Source organism: Lontra canadensis, unplaced genomic scaffold (assembly GCF_010015895.1).
Source record: "Lontra canadensis isolate GAN:19392208 unplaced genomic scaffold, GSC_riverotter_1.0 scaffold21, whole genome shotgun sequence".
NCBI lineage: Eukaryota > Metazoa > Chordata > Mammalia > Carnivora > Mustelidae > Lontra > Lontra canadensis.
Window position 1 is genome coordinate 23,822,605 of NW_022631015.1, and position 23,780 is coordinate 23,846,384.

Genomic DNA, 23,780 nt, shown 5'->3' on the forward strand with positions numbered 1-23,780 from the left:
CTCCTTTCCTCTGCGCACACCGCCGAGGAGGTCTATGGAGTCCGAAAATTGGGGCGAAGGGAGGTTTACCTCCAAGTTCTCCCGAGCAAGAAGCCGACGCTTTTAGCACAGCTGGGGTCGTCACTCCCTGTCGAGCCGGGTGCGCGCGGAATGTGCACGGTGCCGGGGCATGCCCATTGCGATCGAGTTTCATAAAGATTGAGGACTCTCTATTGTTTCCCTCCAACTGGTCATTTTCAGAATAAATGGTTAAAGATTTGGTTTTAGGTTTGTACACTGCAAGGGCTTGATCTGCGTCCAGTGGCGTGCTTCGTGTGAGCGCTCGAGGTGCACGGACGCACACGCATATAAACACTCATCTGCAAGGACGGGAGGGCGTGTTCTGCAGGGAGAACTGCGCTCTGGAGCCGTGTCTTACTGCCGTGTTTCCGTAGTGTAGTGGTTATCACGTTCGCCTCACACGCGAAAGGTCCCCGGTTCGAAACCGGGCGGAAACAAGTGGTACTCTATTTTTTTTTAACAAATTGAAATTTTTTCTTACGCATTAAAAAATATATATATAAATACGTTCCCCGCCTTTTGTTATCTTGTGGCCGGGCCGCGGTGCGGAAGCGGCACCGCCCGAGGTGGGTCGGAGTCCCGCTGCCCCGGCGGCGGCCTGACGTATCGCGAGGGGAGAAGCAGCTCTCCCCCGCTCCGACGCGAGGCGGCCGGCAGCCTGCAGCCCCGGAAGCGGTTCCTCGCCGCCCGCCACCTTCCTGTTCCCGGCAGGGCCCGCTGCGCGCGTCTCCCCTCGGCCCCACGGCCCGCGCCGGCCCTGCCCCAGCTGAGGGCACCCGCGCGGCCCGGGCGGCACCTGGGCGCCCGCGCCTCTCGGACGGCCGCGGGACTCGGGTAAGCAGCGGAGGCTTCCGCGCGCGCCTCCCGACAGTGGCGGCCGCCCCCTGCGTGCTGGGGACCCTCGGGCGGTCGGGCCCGGTCGCGGTGAGGGCCGCAGCCGCCCGCCCACCCCGCCTCTCCACAGTAACGGTACCGCTGGCGGCCGGGAGCGCCAGTCTCCGGGAGCTGCGCCCGCGGCCCGGCAGAGACGCCAGGGCGAAGTTGGGGGCGTTGGCACCGGCCCGCGGCTGGGAGCGGTCGGGCAGGTGGGCCGGCCTGGCCTGGCCGCGGCCTCGCCCTTCCCGCTGCCTGGCTCCGTGAGGCCTCGCCTTCGGGAGAGCCCACCCGGCGGACGCCCAAGGCCCGCGGCTTCCGCCACTTGGCCCTGTGCGCTCCCCGCCAAAAGAAAGAAAACGAACCCAAAGTTAAGAAACGGACCAGCTGTGGATTCCACGTGTTGCCTCGAAGCTTGAGGAAAGCCCCAGGCATCCCCTCTTGAAATTCAGATCTTGAGCCCTGTGTGTGGCCTCCGCGACCTCTGGCTGACACACGGCCTGCTTCCGTGGTCATTTCATCCATGAGGGGCTTTCCCGGTGCAGAAAAGCCTGGATATTCCCTGACAGCCTCGGGTATATCCTGAGGGTTGTCTTGGATGTTTTATTAAGACTACTCCTGCTTCCGTTGTTTTTGTTCCTGCTGCTGCTATTACTAGTACTTTTAGGGCTTAGCCAAGCCTAAGTCTCTCAGGCCCCATTGCTCTACGTTCCCTAAAATGAATGACTGCTATGAATATGGTGTTTTTATGGCCATGAAAAAAAGAAAGGATAATCTTTACCTAATGAGCTGTGGTTTTGTTTCTCTTCCTCTCTCTCCCCAGCTCCGTCTCCCCCGTCCATTGTCATACCTTCTCAGAAAAACCCTTGCTTTTACCATCTCGTTAATTTCCTTGTTAGCAAGACAATAGTTAGCTTTGGTATGTGCTCCTAGAGTTGTATCTGAGACATTTTCATTTGAAGTCTCTTCTCGACCGCTCAGAAATACAAGTGAGTTAATGTGGTGCCCTGAAAGGACGCATGGGTCTCAGGGGCCTGGGAGGTGCTGGGAGATCTGTCCTCTCCCATCCCTCTGTGATGTCAGTGGGCCAGAGTCCTGTAGCTGGGAAACGGAGTGTGCCCCAAGACCACCAGTTGCAGATGAGTGACCGTTTCATTGAAAGTCTATGGCTCTCTGCTTCTCTTCCAACTAGGTGTTTTCTGGCAAAATGCAGAAGGAGACCTAGGGTTTCAGACACTCTGCCCTTTCTCACCTCTTTCTACCACCCTTTCCTCCCCCAGTCTCCCTCAATGCCAAACAGAAGCTCAGGCTGCCCACCGTGGCTGATAACTTCCTTTGGAAGGTGGAGAACAAGTGGGCTCTAAATTGTGGCCGATATGCCACGAGAGCTCTTGCTCCTGCGGCACACTGCACCCTACCTAAAATCTTTTATTTTGTTACAGCCTTTATCCTCTCTTTCCTAAGCTTGATGTTAGCAGCCTTCTCCCAGGTCTTCCCTGCAACCCCAAGGTACAGAGCAAAGAAGGTGGCCTTCTGACTTTGGGGGTGGGATCAAGACTAGAACCCAAGTTAGAACTATTTCCCAGATATCTGTGTCAGTAACAGTCCAGGGAACCAAAGGATGCTGCTGAAATGTGCCTTGTACCCGTTTGCTGGGAATGGGGTGGGGTATGTGGGATGAGGTAGGATTTTCTCCATGGATACTGGAGTCAGGCCTATAATGAAAGAGAAAAAAAATATGGGAAAAGGATTTTGAGAGCTATGCAAAACCTCAAAATGAATCTGATCCGAGATGTGTTGTAGGTCCCTAAGGTCTTTACACTCCTTCCTCCTGTGGTAGTCCGCTAGGGCTGCCGCAACAGAATGCGTGTGGTGAGCCACGGAAATTTATTTTCTCACAGTTCTGAAGGCTGGAAGTCCAGCATCGAGATGGTGGCACTTTGGTTTCTTCCGAGGCCTCTCTCCTTAGCTCACAGATGGTCACCTTGCTACCTCTTTGCACTGTTACCCCTCTGTATTGTCTGTGTCCTCATCTACTCTTATATGGGATTGGGACCCACCCATATGACCCCATTTTTCCTTAACTACCTTTTTAAAGTCCCCATCTCCAAATACATTCACAGTCTGAGGTCCTGGGGGTTAGGACTTCAGCCTATGAATTTGGGTAGGTGGGTGGGGGCACAAATTCAGCTCACATCTGGGGACTGAAATTGACGTATTAGATATATTATTGACAGAATTTGGAGATTTCCCAGCAGTTAACCTCACAGAAGACTGTAGCACACCTGCATCCCCTCATTTTACTCATCATTTTCATATTTTTATTGCAGCTGAACTAACTCTTTGCTTTTTATTTGACTTTTGTGTTTTTAAAGCTACTTCTACCAGTTAATTTAAACTTCGTGGGTCTGCTTCTAATGAAAATATGCAAGTCTTCGTAGCTAACAAAAGTATTCTTTAAAAAAGGCTGGAGCAGATGTTCCTCTCCCCTGAGGCTGCTGAGGGAGAGAAGCTTTCCACATTAGAGAACAAGCAGTCTGGTTAAATGAAGAGTTAAATTGTGAACTTTCCCAGGAATTTCAGTCCGATTCTTTGCAATGCGAAGATGAATGATTCAACGCTTTCACTATTTTGTTTGTTCTGTTCTCTGTTAATATAATTTTGTCCTTGGAAGTGTTATTTTAACAAAGGGGAATTGTTAAATTCCTAAAACTTTAAAAATTGTTGCCATGTCTTGATAATTTCTTGCCCTGGCGATTGCATTGAAAGTCCTATCTCTGTGTTCCCAAAGTTATACAATTACTTATATGTTTTATCTGCCCGTTCATAATATTACTTTTATCTCACATGCATGATGGGATATTTGTAGTCCTGTGACTTCTCTATTTTATTGTCTAACAAATTATTTCCCCCTTTTTTAATTCTTAAAATATGTTTTTTTCAAATTAGTTGACTTTATTTTTTTAAGACCAGTTTTAGTTTTTCAGAGACTTTACTCTTTTAAGAGCAGTTTTAGTTTTTCAGACAAGTTAAGCAGAAAGTAGTTTCTACTGTTCTTGAAGTTTCTCTTATTAATAACAACTTGCATTGGTGTGGTACATTTGTTACAACTGATGAGCCAGTGTTTCCACATTATTCTTAACTGAATTCGTTGTTTACTGTAGGCTTCACTCTTTGTATACAGTTGAGTTTTATTAAATGCATAAGGTCATGTATCTACAATTATAGTGCGTACAGAACAGTTTCATTGTCCTTAAAAGGTCCCCGGTACTCCACCTCAAGTAATTTCTTTTCAGTTACCACTGTATGGTGAAAACGCTGCCCTCCCCATCCCTCCTTGGCCTTCACGGAAATGAAATGCCTTTTATCCCACTGGCCCTTTTTCCTTATTTGTGTATCTGTCTCCTAATTTGTAAGGTCTCTGGAGAGTCAGCCGGTGGTATCCTGATAAGCTTCCTAAAGGTGAGTTTCAAGGAACTAATCCATATTCGTGTACTTAGATACGGCATCCAGACAGTGGCCTGTTTTCCTTGAATTTATCTTTATTGTTACCTGCTGTGTTTCGGCCTTTGACATGTGGAGATCATGGCCCCCCTGCTTGGGATGGACTGCAAGGGATCTAACATGAAGAAGACTGAGCCCAGGAAACAGACTGTGAGCATTCCCACACCAGGACTTGGGCTAAGAAACACAGTTTTGGAGTGAGATGGAAGGAGAATGGTATGGAGTGTCCATTCTTTAGGAAAGTGTGTCCTAGAACAAAAGCTCACCCTTTGGTTTTCTCTCTCATTCTCTGGTAACAGAAAGGTCTCTAAAAATATATGCAGAAGGTTTAGAGTGACATTTTCATTTTCTATTCAAGCTGGCACACCTTTGAGAGTGAATGGGAGCATTATAAAAAATTATGCCAGGGCAACAGGTATAAACCACGTCACCCTAATACTAGACAGATGATTTTCGTGCCATAAAATATCTCTCAATGTTGGTTTGCTCATTTTAAGAACAGCTGTCTTTTCCTACCTGTTCCTTTGTGGACACACCTTTACCATACCCAGAGTTGACCAATGTGATCTGTGGCGTCTTTCTCAATTATTTTCCTTCAAAATTATTTTCTTTACTGTGTCAGAATTTGGACTTAAAAAAAAAAAAAGCCTTTTGTTCTGTAAGGATTGTTCACACATTTCTTTAGTGATACCTTTGGGAGAGAGAAGAAAGGGAATAAATTAGGCATAAATTCGTTCAATGTCTAGGGAAGCATGTTCTCGGCAGAGAGCAGGCGGAGTCCCCGGGTCGGAATGGCAAGCGTGCATCTGAGGCAACAGGGACTTTTTGGCCCTCAGGAATTTAGAATATTTAGAGGCAAGGGAAGAGCACAGTAAGGGAAGAGAAGGGTCCAGCTAATTTCACATTTGCTTTTCAGTGAGTCGCTTTCAGCATGAGAATGTAAATGTTTCTCCTCTCAATTTCGCTCTGTCCCCAAAGTTTCTTACAAGGTTACCAAGGAAAAAATACTGACTGATTCAAGGCACTTTGCTTCTCCTTTCTTCTTTATACGAACACGTTTCTCCCTGTATTGCACATGAGGGAAAGAAAAAAATGCAGAATGTCCGGTAATTTTAGTTATGGTGAAAAAAATGGGGAGAAAAATAAATTTGATGTTTTAGCACCATTTGTAGGTGCTCACTTTTGTTAGCCAAGGAACATGTAAAACACTGTAGAGTGGGACAGGGCATAAGGTTACAGAAATCCCCAGGGAATGTTTTTGAGGGTGGGGCAGAGGTGTGAGGAGCTAGTCCTGGCTTAAAGCTTTAAAAAACTTCACACAGTGCTTGTGGGTGCCAGCCATCGGCCCAGGTCCTAATGACCCAGACTAAAAATAAATCACTTTCCATTTCGTGTATCCCTGAACCTGTCCTTTGGGCTACATACTTTTTAAATGTAGTTTTTATTAATTCTTGGGCAGATACATAAAATGTCTCTGTGTAGGATCTCGAGAATAGTACACCAGCCATGTCGTCCTCCCTACCCACCTCTGTTCAAGGGAGAGATTTTACCTCCACCCCTTTCTCTGGACCCTCTTCCTCTCTCCAACCACCATCCCTTTCTCAACCCCCTTTGATGTGACTACTGTCCCAATTTTTATCTTTATCCCTTGTTTGTTTGTGGGTTTTTTTTTCCAGTTTTACTACATGCTTATAGCCTAAACGTGTCATTTACTTTTGTACTTGGAAATGGATCTGTACTACACATATCTTGCAACCTGTCATTTTTGCCCAACAGTATGTTCTTGAAGATTCATCCGTGTTTTTGCATGTCACTGTCATCTGTTCATTTCTGCTTCTGAATAGCATTCCCTTTCAGAGATGCCACTAAACGTATTTACTCTCTTATTGAAGGCCAGTGGGTGATGTCGGGTTTTGAAATTACAGAGTCACCATAAGCATTCTTGTAGGGATCTCCTCTGCATGTCTTCAAAAATTCCTCTAGGGAAACACTCAGAAGTAAAATTGCTTTCAGAATGTTTTCAGATTTAATACACTAATTTATACACACAGAAACACACATCCCAGCAGTGTATAGCATTTTAATTGTTGTACATCTGCTGAGCCCTTGATTTTGTCCATTTAGTTTCCACCAATTTGATGGGTGTAAAGTGTTAGTATGCATTTCTCATACTACTAATGAGGTTGAGCATACTTTATGTGCTTCTTCAGCATTTATACTACATCTATGAAGTACTTGTTTACACTTTTGCTCATTGTTTCAAAATTTTCCTTTTGTCCTTTTCTCATATGTCTGTAGAAATTCTTTATATATCCTGGATTCAAATCCTTTGTCAGTTCTGTGTGTTAGGAATATCTTTGCCCTGCTTAAAACTTATCTTTTTACTTTTTCATACTATCTTTGATTTACACAAATTATTCATTTTAATATAGCCAAATTTGAATTTTAATGTAGTTAAATTTGTCAGTCTTTCCCATTTGGTTGACACTTTTTGTGTTTGTTAAAGAAATCTTTCTAGGAGCAGTGTGAGGAAGACAGAAACCGCCCCCCTGCCTGGACTGGCCAAGCCACCTGCCCAGCGCTGCTGCCACCATGCCCAAGAGAAAGGCCAAAGGAGATGCTAAAGGTGACAAAGGGAAGGTGAAGGATGAGCCGCAGAGGAGATCGGCACGCTTGTCTGCTAAACCGGCTCCTCCAAAACCAGAACCCCGGCCTAAAAAGGCCCCTGCAAAGAAAGGAGAGAAGCTACCCAAAGGGAGAAAGGGGAAAGCAGATGGTGGCAAGGAGGGGAACAACGCTGCAAAGAACCTAGATGCTTCCACAGTCCAGTCACAGAAAGCAGAAGGCAGTGGGGATGCCAAGTGAAGTGTACTTTTTTGATAGTCTGTACTTCTAGTGACTCTACTGTTTGAAATACTATTTTTCTTTAATCAAGTTTTATAAAAATGTAGAATTTGGGTGTTGTTCTTTTTTCCCCAAACTTAACGTTGTTAGCATACAAGATGCATTGTTGTTGTCCTTTGTGGAAAGTGCAAATACCACTAATAGAATGTCTCAGAAGCTGGCTTGAAATGGGGGAAGATGGGATTTTCTGTCCTTGTTTTTGAAGATTATTCTTGGTTCCCAGGAGAGATTCTCTGACATTCACACATGTCAGCCACTTTGGCTTAGAAGCCTTACAGCACAGAGAAGCAAAACTTCATGTCTTCTTTCCTGATGCCATCAGCATATACTTGACTTCCTGACATAGTTGTGATGTGGCCTTGGCTCCCCTAAAATCCCATGCTGGGTAACAGTACTCAGGCTTCCTGGTGATAACACCAAGATGGTGTTGCTCCAAAGAGCCAAGATTCCTGTTTGTAGTTTGTAGATCATTGCATTGATGATCTTAGAGTTTTTAGTTCCTTTCTTCCGTGTCCGAGTTGACCTGTGAAAAGATCTTCCATGCCTCTTGTGAAATATCCACCCCTTCTGAGAACTCCCGCCTTTTCAAACACAACAGAAGACTGTTGACTTTTGGGGGAGGGGAGTTTGAAAGTTGTAAAATGTTATGGATTGTCCTCCTGGAAATAACTGGTTTTGAAAAGTATCTGATAAAGCTGAATACAAATTAGCTTGGTGGGAGGGGGATCATTTCCTACCCAAAGTCATAGAGATATTCTTTCCTGCATTGTAAACCTTTTATAGTCTTGCTTTTCACATTTGTCTTTAGTCTGCTCTGAACTGATTTTTGTGAAAAGTAGGAGATAGAAGTTCAATATAGTATTTTTTCCATATGGATAAGTAGTTGTTGCCCCAGCACCATTCTCTGAATACTTTATTCTTTTCCCACTGATCTATAACACCAGCTCTTTCATAAGTAAAGTCTCTGTGGGAGTGGGTCTGTTGATTATTTCTTTTCAGTCAATTTGTCTAACCTTGTGGCCGTACCATACAATCCTGAGTACTACAACTTTAGAAACAGGTCTTCATATCTCAGGACAAATCCCACCTCCAAAAAAATCACCACCAAATTTTTCTTCCTTGGGAGTATCTTGGCTCTTCTTAGCCATTTGCTCTTCTGTACAACTTTTAGAATTAGATTGACAAGTTCTAAAACAAAACAAAAATGTTGGAATTTTTATTGGATTTGTACGGAATTTATAGACTAAATAATACAATGTTGAGTCTTCCAATCCATGAACATGATACAGTTCTTCATTTACTTAGCCTTTTTAAATGTCTTTCAATAAAGTTTTATAATTTTCTCCATAAATGTCTTTTGTTAATATTTCCTAGGGACTTTATACTTTTTGATGCTGTTCTTATGGTGTATTTTTAGTTACTACGTTTTCCGTTTTTAGCTAAAGCTGATGTTTATATCCAGCAATCTTGCTAAACTCTCACTAATTAATATGTCTGTATGTTCTTTTGGGTTTTCTACATAGGTAAACTGTATGTTGTGTATGTGCAGACAATTTTGTTTCTACACAGTTTTATTCCCATTTTTACTCTTTTTAATGCTAGGAATTGTCCAAGTGCTGGGGGCAACAAAGTCTCTTCTTTCACCAAGCTTATATTCTGGTTGAGCCTGGGGAGAGAAGTAGAAAATACACAAATTTATGGGAGGAGGGGCCTTAAATAAACAACTAAAAGTGGGTGCAATTTCGATAGGGTGGTTAGGGAAGTCATCGATGATGAGATATTTGAGCAGAGCCCTTAATGAAATAAGGGAGGGGATGTCAATATGTGGGGAAAACACTCCAGCAGACAGGAGGTGAACATGTGTTTGGCTATTTGGCTCACTGAGGGAGAACAAGGAAGTGGAAGGGGCTGAATTGGAAAGAAGATGGATAAGGATGATAGCTGATATGATTGCAGAGATAGCTAGAGGCCAGGAAATGGAAGATGCTCCAAGCTGTGATTTTCTCTGAAAGTGATGGGATACCGTAAAGAGTTTCCAACACAGAACACAAAGTGTTGAGGGTGGTGGGTAGACAATAGGCTGTCAGGGGAGGGCAAGAGTCGAAGGAGGAAGACCGGTTAGATGGCTGTCACACTGAATTGCAAGAAATTCTACTTTATCATGCTGTATTACTGTCCTTCCCTCTGTTTAACTATTCCCACTGCATTTTCTTTGGTAAACGCAAACATATATCTGCTTTCTCTTTGCTAAGCAACAGGTCAGGACCGGAGAAAAACATCCCTGTCCTCAAAGTCCAAAGTCAAATGCAATAAAGTCACCACAGGGTACTGTGCTTAGTGTTGTGGTAATAACGGCAGGAGCCCTGCCCCTGATGTCAGAGCATAAAGGGGTTTTACTGAGAACTTCCTGGGTCATTTTGACACTGAAGCAGCAAGATGAAAACAGGAGTTGGTCAAGCAAGGAAGGAGTGGAGGAAAGCCTTCTAATAAGGGTAAAAACATCTGCAAAGATGTTAAGAGAATATGGTGCATAGAAGATGTTCAATAAATTGTTGAATCAGAAAAGATTTAAACGCATAACCAAATTCTAGTAGGTTTTTTTTTTTAATAATAATAAGGTATTTCTTTTTTTTTTTTTTTAAGATTTTATTTATTTGACAGAGATCACAAGTAGGTAGAGAGGCAGGCAGACAGTGAGAGGGGGAAGCAGGCTCCCTGCAGAGCAGAGAACCTGATGTGGGGCTCGATTCCAGGACTCTGGGATCATGACCTGAGCTGAAGGCAGAGGCTTTAACCCACTGAGCCAACCAGGCGCCCCAATAAGGTATTTAAGTGCTCATTGTTTGCCACTGTATCTGTCCGATGATTTCCATGCATAATTTTATTTCCACGACCCTATGAGCTGAATATTACTATTCCCATTTTACTTTACATTCAGTGAAACTGAGGCAAAGAGAGATTAAATAATTTGCTTTGAGATCAGACAATGAATAGAAAAATCCAAATTAAGACCCAGGTCTACAACTCCAGGGCCTAGAAGATTCCTCATCGTTGAAAGATCAGTGGTATAAATTTCAAATGTAATCCATCTAGTTTCTGAGTAAATCAAAGAATTTCCCAAGGTACCATTAGGAAACAATGAAATGCAAGAAATAATAATGCTGTGGCTAAACAGTTATAATTTCCAGTGAAGAAGGGGAGTATTGAAAGGACCCTAAATTCCAGGGGGAAGTGGTCATATGGAATTTAGGCAGTATTTCTCTAGCAACATAAAGCTAGAAAGGCTTATTTTTTCTGTACAAAGATGCTAGTTTTTTAGACAAATATTTCTAAGCGGGGAAGAGCAAATTAGGAAATAATAAACTACACTATAAACCTCCTTGCCCACTTTTCCGGTCCACTTGGCACTTACATTCCCATCTGTAAATTCATAAATTAACATCCCGGTTTATGAATATTTTGAGAATTTGGGTGTCTGATACCAAACAGACTGAGTGATCCAGAGTGCTCCATAATTAAATTTCTGGCCCTTAAAACTGAGGCATTGGTTTCCGGAAGAGCTGGAAAGACGTGGGAGGGAAACTTCTTTTCCTGTATCCACCCTTGTCCCGCTTAGTTCTGTTGGCTGGTGAGCTGGGGAGGCCCCCGGCCTCGTCATGATAAGGAATTCAGGGACAGATGCGCAGCACAGCGGACCAGCGACACACGTGGGAAAGTTTATTAAAAAGTACAATCTCCAGACTTGAGAGCACACAGCTCGAGAGAGACAAAAAGAGAAAAAGAGCGAGCGCGCGCGCAAGCTGTGCAACCTAGGGGTTGTGTTTCTTTTACAGACTTAACTAGGGGGCGGAGTGTTCATCACTTGGGGCGGGAAGCAGGGTTTCCCGCTTTTTCCCTCCTCCCTTGCCCAGGGGTTTCCGGTCGTGGCGCCGCCATCTTGGGCCTGCCTGGTAGGATCCAGCTTCTGGCGGACGCTGCCAGGACGGGCCTCTGGCCTTCCCCACAGCCGGCCGTGGCCTCCTCCTTGCTGGCCTCCGGGCCTCCCGCAAGAGCCTTACTGCCCACTCTAAAAGTCCTGTCCTGCAGAGGCATCACAGGGATCTCCGTAGCACCCGCGCCAGGCCTCCAGCGGCCCGCGTAGGCCGCTGCACGTGGGCCGTCCCCGTGAACGCCGAGGGCCCGCCCGCATCCGCCCGGGGCGCGTCCGGCGAAGCACTTCCGGCCCTTCTAGGCCCGTGGGCCGCCTCTGTGGACCCTACCCGGGAGCAAAGGGAGGCTGGGGCCGTGAGGCTCCTGCCCTTATCACTGCTCGGACCCCGCACAACCTTGCTCAGGCGCGGGCTCCCAGGTGCTCACCCCAAGTCCCCTTCCGCAAGGGGTGGTCGGAACCCGCAGGGTCTCGGTGCGCGGCCTCTGCCTTTGTTAGCTTCCCCGAGGCCCTCTGGCCTCCTGAAGCGGCGCGGGGAGCCCTTCTCGCGACTGCTTCTAAAGAGCAGTACGAAACCCCTAGAAGGACGAAAGAGCCAGTCGAGCGACACAGCAGTTCCCGAACGAGTGAAATAACAAGTGACACGGCGTGAACGCACTGTCTCCTCAACGACAAGACCCATCTCAGGACGCGTCACGTCGAAACAGTGAGTACGAGATGTTGACGTGCTCTGAACGGGGGTCCGGGGCGAAGGGCCAGGAAAGAATTCTTGGGACGTTTTGGGTGCCAAAAAGTGTTTCTATGACAGCATAGGGTCGGGACCGTGGGCAGGAAGAGCTGCAGCTGTGATTGTGGGAGGGACTATGAGACGCGTTTAAGTTTGTAGAGGGAGGGAAGGTAGAGCTAAGGGAAGTTTCAGGAATTTCTGGGTGCTGAGAGCAGGGTGCCCAGGACCCTGGAGGTCTGGCTATTGTTAAGGGAGCTTTAGGTTGTTTATAACACGTGCGCATTAAGGCAGCCGTGAGTTCCTTGAGGACTGTCGGGTGCTGCGTGTCTCAGGATTTTTGAATCCGTGTGCTGCGGGTTATAAGGAGATTAATTCATTAATTTAAGCTACATCTCTCTTGCCTGTGTTGCCCTCCTCAATGAGAAAATGTCAGTGATTTTCCTTGGTGACAGAACCACAGGAACTTCGGACCATAGTTTGTTTCCTACATTCTTACGGGAAGGGTATGCCACATTTCAGTTCAAGGTTAGAGATTTTGAGAATGTAGATATTTTTCCCATCCAAGTTCACTAGTTGCCAAGCTAAGAAAACCAGCGGAGGTGCTGACCACAGTGTCTGGCTCCTTGAGGGCTCCCCAACCCCCAGAGATGTAGATACTAGTGATTTAACTATTATTTTTCTTGGGCATGGTGACATTTCTTATAGGTGACTATGATGAAGTTTTGAGGGATCCTAAAAATAAATCAGAATTCACCCCTTAATTCGGTCATTTTTAAAAATTTATTTCTTTTTTCTGAGGTACAGTTGACATACAATGTATTAGTTTCAGCTTGTACAATGTAATGATCCAGTATTTGGGAACATTGTGAAGTGATCACCACAATGTCTGGTAAACATCTGTCACTTTACATAATGCCAAAAAAAATTTGTGTGTGTGATGAGAACATTCCAGATTTACTCTCTTAGCAACTTTCAAATATGTAACACAGTATTGTTAACTATATTAATTTTAGTTATATATATATGACTAAATATATGTACTAAATATATAACATACCTGTATTTACTTACATGCATGAATTCATTTAGATAGGGGTGCTAAAGAATGCTGTCCACACCCTTCCTTCCCTGAAGGAAGAGAGCGTGGGGTTGATGAGTGCCAGGAAATGTGAAGGGTCGGAAACTTTACCCAAACTTTGCAAGCTAAGCTTGCTGCACACAGTTTCCCGGATACTCGTGTAACTCACTAGACTCCTGGGTTAGGGACAATGGAAAGTCTATTATTCTAGTAATAGCACTAGCCAGACTATCAGCATTTTTTTTCTTTGGTTTCCTGGCTCTAATTCTCAGAGGGCAAAACCATGACATCTCTGCATTCATTGGGTTCTAAGAGAGAAACCATAAACCGTGGATCCCCGTTATTTTATAATGAGCAGTAAGCATGCCAGTCGTCACTCTGGAGAGACTGTCTTCCGGGGGTGTTTGCTGTATAAGCGCCCTTAAAAAGAAAATCCAGGACAAAGAGCATTCAGTGCCTTGCTAGCAATACATGCAGAAATGTGAGAGATTCATCAAAGAAGGATTATGGCCCAACAATGAGTTGCTTTCACTCATTGAAGTTTTTTTCTTTTGTTTTCTTTCTTTCTTCTTCATCTTTTTTTTTTTTTTTTTTTTTTTTTTTTAAGAAGCTTGGCTTGGGAAATTTAGATCTGAATGTTTGCCTAAACTCACTTGCCGAATAGAAGGGACCCAGGGACATTTCTAGTAGCTGTTTCCTCTGGGCACCAACCTCAGGGCTGCTGGGTTTCTTGAGTGGAGGGTGCCAGCCACGCATTTGGCTTTGTCTGATAAAGCAGATGATTAGCACTAGTTGAGTTTCAGGTGGTTGAAGGTTCATGGAGACAGGTTTAGAGATCGGACAATAGTGTAGAATGGAATTACAGTGTGTCTGTTTCCTTAATCCAATGTCAGGTTATAATGATCTAATGTGTAAGTCCCTTGTCTCCTGGAACTGGGGTAACATTCTTGGCGAGTCTGTCATTTGACCAACTGCAGCCAGGTGGGCTCTTGTTGGAGCACAGATAACAAGCAGCACAGCAGGGCTGGGGTTTCAGCCCACTAAGATCCGGAATGGAAAAGTGGAAATGGTTGTCTTCTCCTTCTGTCCCACACTTCCCCTCAAGACAGAGAAAAGAAAGGGAATCTTTCAACACTCATCTAGGTAGGCATACTGATGTATTGGTAAGTCCTTTGTCTTCTTAAACAGTGTAGCTGCTCAACACTGATTACTGCTTAGCACATTCTCTGAGACCATGTTGGAATCATTTTGGAATTAATGTGACTCCCTCCCACTGCTTATTTTAAAAGGTTGTGAGATACAGTTGCCCTGTTGTGGTTAATTAAAGTTAATGGAAGTTTCTTTCCTTTCGAAAAAGCTCTGAGCATTTTAAAGAAACCCACGTGGACTGCCTAACAGGCAGGAAAAGTTTTCAAAAAGTGATGGCCCTTCAAGAAGATATTGCTCCTGTGACTCTAGTAGCAGTAATAATAATGGTCATATTGGATTTCTTTTTTTTCCCTGCAAAACGCTATCCTTTTTCTGAGGACTGAGCTCAAGGCCCTCGTATTATGAGGCCAACCTGCTCCCGACTGTGCCAAGGCAACTGACAAGGAATGTTCTGTCCTTTTTTCTCAGAGGTTTTGCAGCTTTTTTGATGATTTTTCATAGCAGTGTAAAATCCACTTTCTCTGTTATCTTCTGGATCCAGTGGGATGAAAATTCTGCTTTGGGCAGTGACCAAATGAAGTCTCAGTCAAGGGCTGCCACATCCTGTTTGCTCAGTGGTTCCTTCCAGGGCAGAGATGGTGTTCGCACCAGTGTACTCAGGGGACTTGAGGTTTTGGGTCACTCTAAGAAGGGGACTGGGGTTTAGGGAAGGGGCAGGGCAGGCAGGTTACTCGGCATAGGACCCCATTGCCCTGTACTATACATTACATTGCATCTTTATGACCACTCTAAGCCCGGTGTTTCCCGATGAGGGGAATGTGAAATCAGTTTAATGGTGGGTAGCTCCCAGCATCGTAAAGAATGGGATGGAATCTGAAACATCAGAATGCAGTGCACGTGTGCGAGTAAGTGGTAATTCAGGCAATTTTCGTTCCTGCTACATTTGTGTGTCTGGTTGCAGATGTAAACTCAACTTCAAACTGGACATGGGCCAAAAAGTTTGGAAGCTGCTGACCTGAGTTCAGAGTGACCCCTGTGGTTTATGTGGGTATCCCTGGGGGCTGAGCAAAGCAGAGGACCGGAAAGGAGCACCTCAGTGTAGGGCAGAGGGAGCAGTTCTGTATTTTTGTGGCTTTTCAAACAAGAGTTTGACTTTTGATAATTTGTGGCCATTGTTAATGAAACTTTTACTTGTGCTCTAGACAAAATGTTGAGAGCGCTGCAGCACCTTACTAAAAGGCCCTTCTATTTCCTGAACAGGTCGGAGGTTGTGATATCTGTGCCATGCTCAGGATCCCCTCTCATTTTTTAGTTAGCCCGTGATTTGAGGTTATCTTCTTTCCTGTTAACTATTTACTGGGTTAAAAATGTAAGAATAGGGAAGAAAAGGGCTAACGCCCGAACAGGGACTTGAACCCTGGACCCTCAGATTAAAAGTCTGATGCTCTACCGACTGAGCTATCCGGGCTCACAAAGAAAGTGTCTTACACATCAGCTGTAGTCAATTTATCTACAAACTTGCAAGGAAATTTACAAGTTTATCGTATGATTCTGGTTCAGAACCACTCATTCAGGAAATGGTTATAAGTACACCAATCAGCATAGAAACTCAGTCACAAGGAGGGAGCTCTTTAATACTGAAATCTGTGTTAAATTAAATATAATACTGCCCCAAATTCTTTTTCTATATAAAGTATAGCTGTACACCATATGTATAGGTCAATACTATATATATAGATATATATGCTATACCGTACAGAATTCAGTGCAGTCAAGAACTACAGAATGCTGGCCTTCAATTCCTAGGCTTCCCAGAGACAAATATTCTACATTTGGGCTCAAATAGAGCCTTTTCAAAAGGAAGCTGATCCATTGCCAGTGCTTCTAAGGTTTTAGACAACACTTTGGACACCTGAGTTTGGGTTGAGAAATGGAGTGGTTTGATTTTGTGCTGGGTCTCGGCTGTCTTTATTTATTAGTTTTTTTATTTAAATAAATTTTTAATTTTTGAGGAGTTTTAGATTTACTAAATTACAAAAATATACAGAGTTGCCATACACCCATTGTCCTTGGTTATTCACATCTTAAATCATAAATGCATTTTAAGACTAATGAGAATACTGTGCACATGTAATTACAGATATATTTCTCAGCTTAGAAAGATAATTCCCAACATTCATTTGTCCCCCAGGGTCCTATCTCTTCATCTTTCCAGGTAAGCACTGTTGAATTTGGGGTTTATTTTCCATCTCATGTTCTTTATAATTTGGCATCTATTACAGTGTTTTTAAGTTTCTGAACAATATACTGTGGAAACTTCCATGATGAAATTCAAACTTAAGGATTTATTAAAAAAAAAATCAAAATAAAAACAAAACCAATCTCAGGTTTATTTAGGCATCTCTGTTTACTTAATCATCTTCTCAGTGTCCTTCAGTACCAGCACATTTTGGGCATGAAATTCTACTAATCACTGACCACATTCCCTCAAACACTAGGGTTCCCTAACATTTGCAGGCCTGGGACCAAGCGTCCAAAATTCGAAAGCAGGAGGCCTGCTGCTGACCCAGCTCCTCCCTCCTCTTCCCAGCTTTGTGCTCCAGAGACTCCATTCTTGGAAGCCAGCTTAGGGGTTTGGGGCTGGGAATTCTGGATTCTGGGAGTGGACTAGACATTGAGGTGATTAACTCTTTCTAGTTTTAGTACTGGACATTCTGAGTCCCAAGGCAAACTATGACCCTAGAAGACCTGCTTCATGGGGGTAAGAGGTGCCTGTGTTACTGGGATCTGTTTTACCTAGGTGGAAGAATTTTCTTAGGTGATTAATTCCTCAGCCAATTTATCTTCAAGTAAATAAATATCCCATGTTGTGAGACATTTCTCATCAGTTCTCTACCACTTGTCTCTCAATTCAACTGCACCTTTCCTGTGATCTTATCAGCCTGTAGACAGCCTAGCATGGCTGCAGTACCCCTCACTTGTCTTTAAAGTAAAAGAAAAAAGGAAAGAAAGAAGCTCATTTTATTTTCAAATATTTAAATTTGAGTTAGATAACATATAGTGAGAAAGAAGCTTTTGAATGGTGTCCCCCTCTCCCTTTTCTCATCAGACTTTTAGGTATTTCGTTCCATCTTTTGGTCTCCAGGTTAAGTGCTTGACAACGGTCTGATGGCTAGAAGACTTACTTTACTTGGAACACTGATGTTATCCCTTTAACCATTTCATGATTTAGCTAAATAAGTAAAGGAAAATGTAACTAGCATTCAAAAAATTTTATAGTTGCTGGGGACAAAAATAGGATTCAAAGAATTGGGAAGAGTTACAAAGATATATGTTATAGGGTTGGGGATGTAGCTCAGTGGTAGAGCGCATGCTTCGCATGTATGAGGCCCCGGGTTCGATCCCCGGCATCTCCAAGCTGTTTTAGCTACACAATCAGAAACTATGTTTTTAAAATGTGGTATCATTAGACTTTTATCCTCCTATTCATCAGTTTCCTACAGTGTTCTACCCACTTCATTTAGAGCTGTGTATAGAGAGAGGGAAACATTTGGGGATATCTTTATCTGAAACCAATAAAACTGGAAACGTAGATAAAAGCACCCAAGGGAGAGATGACCAAGGGAGAGATGACCAAGAGAGCAGCTTGGAAATCAGCCCAGGACCCATTATTATCAGGCAGTTTGTAGTATCTGGCTGGCCTTAAAAGGCAGAGATAATCTTGGCCTGAAAATACAGAGAGGAGATAAAGGGTTATTGCTAGAGTCTCATTGCTGGCACAAAAAAAAATAGGACAAGTATTGGGAAAAGGAGGAAGCCTAGCTCGGTGGGGGCAAAATGGACGTCAGCAGCTCGGATGATATACTGTGTAGCTCACAGCATAAAAAGCAACAGTAACAAGAATACCTTCTTACTAGAACTTTGGAAACACTTTTTCCGTTGTCGGCCGGTTAGCTCAGTTGGTTAGAGCGTGGTGCTAATAACGCCAAGGTCGCGGGTTCGATCCCCGTACGGGCCAGTAATTCGTTTTCTATCCTCTTTCCTTAGCCGCTTTTGGGTGGAAAAGGAGGACCACCATCTAAGGTAAGACAGTTCACTGTGTCCCCACAAGGAACATTTTGCCACGAGTCCAAACCATCCTAGGAGAACTCAGAGAACCCCTCTTGGTAAGCCAGCGAGCTCAGAAAGCAGCAGAAAAGCAGCAGGACTCCTGAGGGACGATTAAATTCATTAGAAGGAAACATGTCACCTGTTTGTGCAGCGCCCTAAACACTGCCCTTGAAATAGTCCAGAAACAGGTTTCCGCCACGCGGACTCCTGTGAGATGAGAAGATAGGGATCGTTTTGCTGACTGCTTGGCTGAGGGCTTGGGTTTGGGTTCAGCAGCACGCAGGGCAGGGGGGAGTCCGTCTAGAGGCAAGCATGTTCTCAGGGAAGGGAGGACTCAGCCCTTGCGTCCTGTCTCCGTGCAGATGCCCGCAGCCCCGCGGTTCTGGCCGGGTCCCGTGTCAGCCTCATGTCCCACGGAAGCCAGCTCTCGGCTCCCTAACTCTGTGTCTCGGTCTTGGCACAGCCGATTTCCTTTCTTCATTCGCGACCCTACTGATTTCAGTCCCGTTGAGGGGCTCCCACGCGTCCGCTCTGGGCCTGGAGAACCCCGGGATCCAGCCGACAGACCCCCGGCAGTCGGGGGCGCGCGAGCGGCGGGCCCGGCTCCCGCTGCCGGGCTGGGGGGCCTCTCGGGCCTTGCCCCCGCACGCCGACAACGTGCAGGGGACCAGGAGCACCGGTGGGTGCTGTCTGGACAGCCGCCGCGGTAGTCTCCTATGGAGCAGGGTCCGCGCTTTGCGAAGGCGTCGTGGGCTCCTTAAGAGGATTGGGTCGCGAAAAGAGCCGGGGAGGTGCTGGGAGCTACGTTTTCCCAGTTTCAAAAGTAGAAGGGAAGGAGGGAGAGTCAAAGACCGGTTATGGTTGTATGCACCTAAACGTGCATGCGATACACACACACAAAAAATTTTTTTTTACTAAATATTTAATGTATTCAGAGGAACATGGCATGTGTGGCTCGTTGGTCTAGGGGTATGATTCTCGCTTAGGGTGCGAGAGGTCCCGGGTTCAAATCCCGGACGAGCCCGTCTTTTGTTGCCCTCTAACTCAGCGTTAAGTTCTAACACAACACAAACGCATACAGCCGCCATCCCATTCAGCGGCTATACCTTCATGTAGAAATGTGTAAGGCTGCACATGCACTCAATCCCAGGAACTAACGTGGTGACTCCCTTAAAAGGGACAAGCACTTCTCAGTTTTACCTTTTATTCCGTGTTCTATCAGCTCTAAAGTGATTTTTGCAAAGGCTGATGTTTCTGGTTCTTCTAGATGTTCCAGCGCCACAGTTGTGATCGTGTGAAAGCATAGGAAGACGATGGTCACCTCTCAGTTCGAGGTCATCCACCATTCATGCATCACTTTTTTATGGAAAAATAAAACAACTATAGAGTTGGGGTTTTGGCAACCTTTGTACAAGAGATTTCGGCTTTCCTTGTTAGCACAGCGTTGACTGTTCCCCCATCTTTCGGGGGATTGGGGTTCTGCTTCCTTATTGGGAAGGGGAGCTTTCCCCTCACCTCCTGCAGGTTTGGTTCTCATTAAGCACATATTTATTTAGTATCTATTTATTTTATTTAGTATCTATTATATTTAATGAAATTCTGCAGTCAGCGGTAGACAAAACAAAAAAAAATCACTGGGTCCTGGTTCAGGGGTTGTCAAATATTTTATATTAAAATGAAATTGCACCTCCCCTCCCTTTTCTGTGTGTGTAAGCCTTGATGGTGGAGAAGTACAAAAAATTTCAGATATGCTTATATGCTTTGCCTTTCAGGTCATCCTCCTTAGAAGACAAGATCAGACAAAAATTTAGAATTTTGTGTTCCTAGTGAGTCAAGAGGAATGTGTATGTCCTCATAATAGATAGGGGGAAGCATATTCCTAACTGCCCGGCTAGCTCAGTCGGTAGAGCATGAGACTCTTAATCTCAGGGTCGTGGGTTCGAGCCCCACGTTGGGCGTATACTTTTGCTTTCTCTTCCAGTGTTTTACTTTAACTGAATTTCTGCACATTCAGAAAGGAGGTCCCACACCGCTGTCAAACAAGAGGAGTTTTGGAGATCAGCACTTCTGAGGTGTGGAATTAATGGAATCACGGTGAGTGGCCACAGTTCAGTGGCTCTGCAGAGCTCCTCCGACCTGCTCTATTAATCTTGCAGATTGGGCTCGTCGACCCCTGGTGGGAATGCATTTTTTTTCTGGCCACTTAGAGATTTTAATACTACAAGTCTGTGGTAGGCAACCGGCTCTGTACATTTAAGCTCCTCAGATGATTCTGAAGTACTACCCCCCGAAAAAAGGGTTTAGGATACGGGGAGAAGGATGCAGAGATGTTGGAAAAGGTAAAGTCTGAAGGTGGAGAAACAGTTCAAACACAGGGACCAGTGTGATGGGCAGCATTGTCCGCGCAGTTTCCAGAATGGTGACTCCACTTCCTGGCCCAAGCAAGTGTCATTTTCCCCTTTCCTTTTTTTTTTTTTTTGGCAGGGGGTTCCAAGGTAGAGTTCAGTGATTCATCAGTTGCATATAACACCCAGTGCCCATTATATCACCCACTTACCCTCATCCCCCGCCTCAGCAACCCTCATTTTTTTCCCTAGAGTTACCTCTCTTATGGTTAGTCTCCCTGTCTGATTTTGTCTTATTTTATTGGGGTGAATTTTCTATTACCACTGCCTCACACACCTGTTCAGTTCCTGTTCACCACACCTGGACAGCACAAGGGACCTCCCAAAACAAGGCTCTTTCCAAACTTTCTTCATATATGACAAGTGGAAGAACCAAACAACCGACAACAAATTGCAGTTGCCTACACGACGGAATCTAAAGATGTAGGCTTTTCCAAAATCCAAACTGCATTTCTACCTCCAACTCGTCTGAACTCTCCACCCTCTCGAAAAAAACCTGCCCTGTTCAGTCCCTGATGTTTGTTCACATCGTGCCTACCGTGTACCCTTTTTTCGCCTACAGATCTACGCTGATTGTGGTCGAGGTCAACTCAGCTCTGCGCAGGGGTGCTACTATCCCAGATATGAGTGGACTTTACTGTTACTGAGTGGCCTGAAAATCATTCCCATGGTCAAACTGACCAAGACTTGTATTGTGAGATTTCCCTGTCCCTCTGTGAACATTCCACCGTGCCAGTCTTCCTTTGTCATTCCTTTGAAGCCATTGTGGGCTCGCTAGCATTGACTGACAAAATGCCCCGGCCATAACAGAGAAAGCACACACGTATGTACCTCTTCCTTGATTCTTTTTTTTTTTTTTTAAGATTTTATTTATTTATTTGACAGAGAGAGAGAGCGCACAAGTAGGCAGAGAGGCAGGCAGAGAGAGGGGGAAGCAGGCTCATTGCCGAGCAGAGAACCCGATGCGGGGCTCGATCCCAGGACCCTGAGCCGAAGGCAGAGGCTTAACCCACTGAGCCACCCACGTGCCCCTCTTCCTTGATTCTTAAAGCCCAATTAGCCGCATGGGGTCCTCTCTCTTCGCTAACACTGTCCTGATGTTCTCTTCAGGCCTCAGGACTGTCCAGCGGAGGTGCCGTAACTTTGGTATCTGGATCTGGCTGTGCATGTGAACCAACTGGTGAGTTTCAAAAATTTGATTCCTGGGCCCCAGCTCAGCTGCTGTGAAGCTGAATCTCTAGTGGTTTAGAAACTGGTGCTTTTGAGGTGCTTCTTTCTAACATGATGGACATGGCAACTTGGTGGCCTAGTCAGGCTAGAATTCACAGGGAGCCAAGATCTTACGGGAAACTGATTCTAGGTGTGTAACATGAGCTTTTGGGTTCAGAAACCTGATGTTACGGGGTTTTTTTTTTGCCCCCTTCTCTCTCCATCCCTCTTCCCTGTTCAGGTAAACTCTGGAGGGATGAGATGCCAATGACCCAAATGGAACATACTTGGCCATTTATTCATCCCACACATGTACTGCTCGCTCCTGTGTCAGGCATTGTTTTGGGTGTTTGGGATTTATCAGTGAACAAAGCAAAGGTCCCTGCCCCTTACAGTCCATGGTGGGGAGGCAGACAGTAACAAATACACATACAAGTCAACTGAACTTGATGTTGGATGTGGTCAGCGTGCTGCGGAGAGCGAAGGCGTGTTGTGGTAGCAATCAGGGCTGTCGGGTTAGGTGTCCTGAAGGGGGCGTTTGAGCACAGAGAAACCACACTTCATTTTTCAAGTTTCTAAATAGAGGGATCAGGCAGAACTGAAGGCAGGAGCACGTTTGCGGTAGTGTGGCTGCAACAGAATGTTTGGAGAGAAAGTAGGGGGAGGAGGTAAAAACGTGTGAGACCTCACAGGCTTTGTAAGGACTTTGAATTGGGTGAGACAGGAAGTCTCTGAAATTTCTGTGCAGAAGGGTAATAGGATCTAATCTACCTTGTAAAAGGGGAACTCTGGCTATTGTGTTGAGGATGGAGCTCAAGGGGAAAGTGGTAGAAACAAGGACACCGGTTGGGAGGCTTCTGGCAACCAAAGTGTCAAGTGAGACCAGAGTAGTCACAGAGCAGGAGTGGAGAAGTGAGTGGTTTTCTGGGTATGTCTGGAAGGCCGTTCCAGGGGTTATCTGGTGGCCATGAAGGATAATCAGGAATCACTAATTTAGAGTGCCAGCTTGATAAACTTAGGCCAAGAAACAAATTTAGGCGGCTGTGTGTGTGTGTGTGTGTGTTTATAACTGCCCTCATCTCAGAGGCCAAAATTCCTATGAAAGGTTGGCTAGTGTATAATCAGAGCAAAAGGAGTTAGACACCAACATTATTTATGTTGTTGTGAACACCTGATACTGCTCACTGTCCGCCCCCCACCCCCAAACTACCTTGAACCCTGGCATATCCGAGCACGATGGCGTCACCACAAATTACCACCCTCCATCCTTTCCCAACCAAACCTTCCTTTTTTCTTTACCCAGGAGCCTGAATATTGTCATTATTAGATCACTTGCTCCGTGTGAGGTTATATTTAGTTCTGAAACTCTTCTGTATTTTGCCTATTTAGCTCAGTCATACCTGTAAGTTAGGTACAGGGAATCACATGGTTTAAACTAGGCGGACTCCCTAGTGTTTGGAGATATTGTCATTACATACAGAATGAAACCAAGAATCAAAAAGTAACTTTCCTAGAAGGGTACACTGAACCCTGTTTTCCAAGTCTCTTTTAACAAGGCAGAGTTTTTCAAATCAACTTTTAGTAAGCACCTTTCTCGTGCTAGATACCTAAAATGGTAACACACATACAACATGGTCCGTGCCTTCTTGAGGGCTATTTTCCACCTACTGGGTGAATGTAACTGGCTCAGTGAGAATTAAATCCTCTGCTGTGTTTCAGCTGTCTGGGCCTAGGAAACGAGGGGGCTTGGTGTGACTGATTTAAAAATAGAGGATGGTGACATGATTTGGATAGTTAAGAAATCACAAGCATTTACCGAGTAAAATCAAAGGA

At 45.0% G+C, this 23,780-nt stretch overlaps 1 protein-coding gene and 6 non-coding genes across 17 annotated transcripts; 6 read left to right on the forward strand and 1 right to left on the reverse strand.

Annotated features, from left to right (window-relative positions):
* Nucleotides 1-424: 424 nt before the first annotated feature.
* On the forward strand, nt 425-497 carry TRNAV-CAC. The gene has a single exon. It is a non-coding gene; the product is annotated as a tRNA-Val (tRNA).
* Nucleotides 498-742: 245 nt separating this feature from the next.
* HMGN4 (high mobility group nucleosomal binding domain 4) lies at nt 743-8,692 on the forward strand. Of its 11 annotated transcripts, XM_032861755.1 has the most exons (4): nt 744-894; nt 4,351-4,395; nt 4,516-4,653; nt 6,944-8,692. In XM_032861755.1, exon 4 carries the CDS (start codon nt 7,030-7,032, stop codon nt 7,300-7,302), a length of 273 nt encoding a protein of 90 aa, XP_032717646.1. In that variant the 5' UTR covers nt 744-894; nt 4,351-4,395; nt 4,516-4,653; nt 6,944-7,029; the 3' UTR covers nt 7,303-8,692. The 11 variants fall into 11 exon arrangements, with proteins under 11 accessions (XP_032717648.1, XP_032717649.1, XP_032717650.1 ...); XM_032861757.1 differs by lacking the exon at nt 4,516-4,653 and having other exon boundaries at nt 743-894; nt 6,956-8,692; XM_032861750.1 differs by having other exon boundaries at nt 4,351-4,653.
* Nucleotides 8,693-15,618: 6,926 nt separating this feature from the next.
* On the reverse strand, nt 15,619-15,691 carry TRNAK-UUU. Its single transcript has one exon. It is a non-coding gene; the product is annotated as a tRNA-Lys (tRNA).
* Nucleotides 15,692-17,567: 1,876 nt separating this feature from the next.
* TRNAA-CGC lies at nt 17,568-17,639 on the forward strand. The gene has a single exon. It is a non-coding gene; the product is annotated as a tRNA-Ala (tRNA).
* Nucleotides 17,640-18,167: 528 nt separating this feature from the next.
* On the forward strand, nt 18,168-18,241 carry TRNAI-AAU. The gene has a single exon. It is a non-coding gene; the product is annotated as a tRNA-Ile (tRNA).
* Nucleotides 18,242-19,285: 1,044 nt separating this feature from the next.
* Nucleotides 19,286-19,357, forward strand: TRNAP-AGG. The gene has a single exon. It is a non-coding gene; the product is annotated as a tRNA-Pro (tRNA).
* Nucleotides 19,358-20,218: 861 nt separating this feature from the next.
* On the forward strand, nt 20,219-20,291 carry TRNAK-CUU. Its single transcript has one exon. It is a non-coding gene; the product is annotated as a tRNA-Lys (tRNA).
* The last annotated feature ends 3,489 nt before the right edge of the window (nt 20,292-23,780 follow it).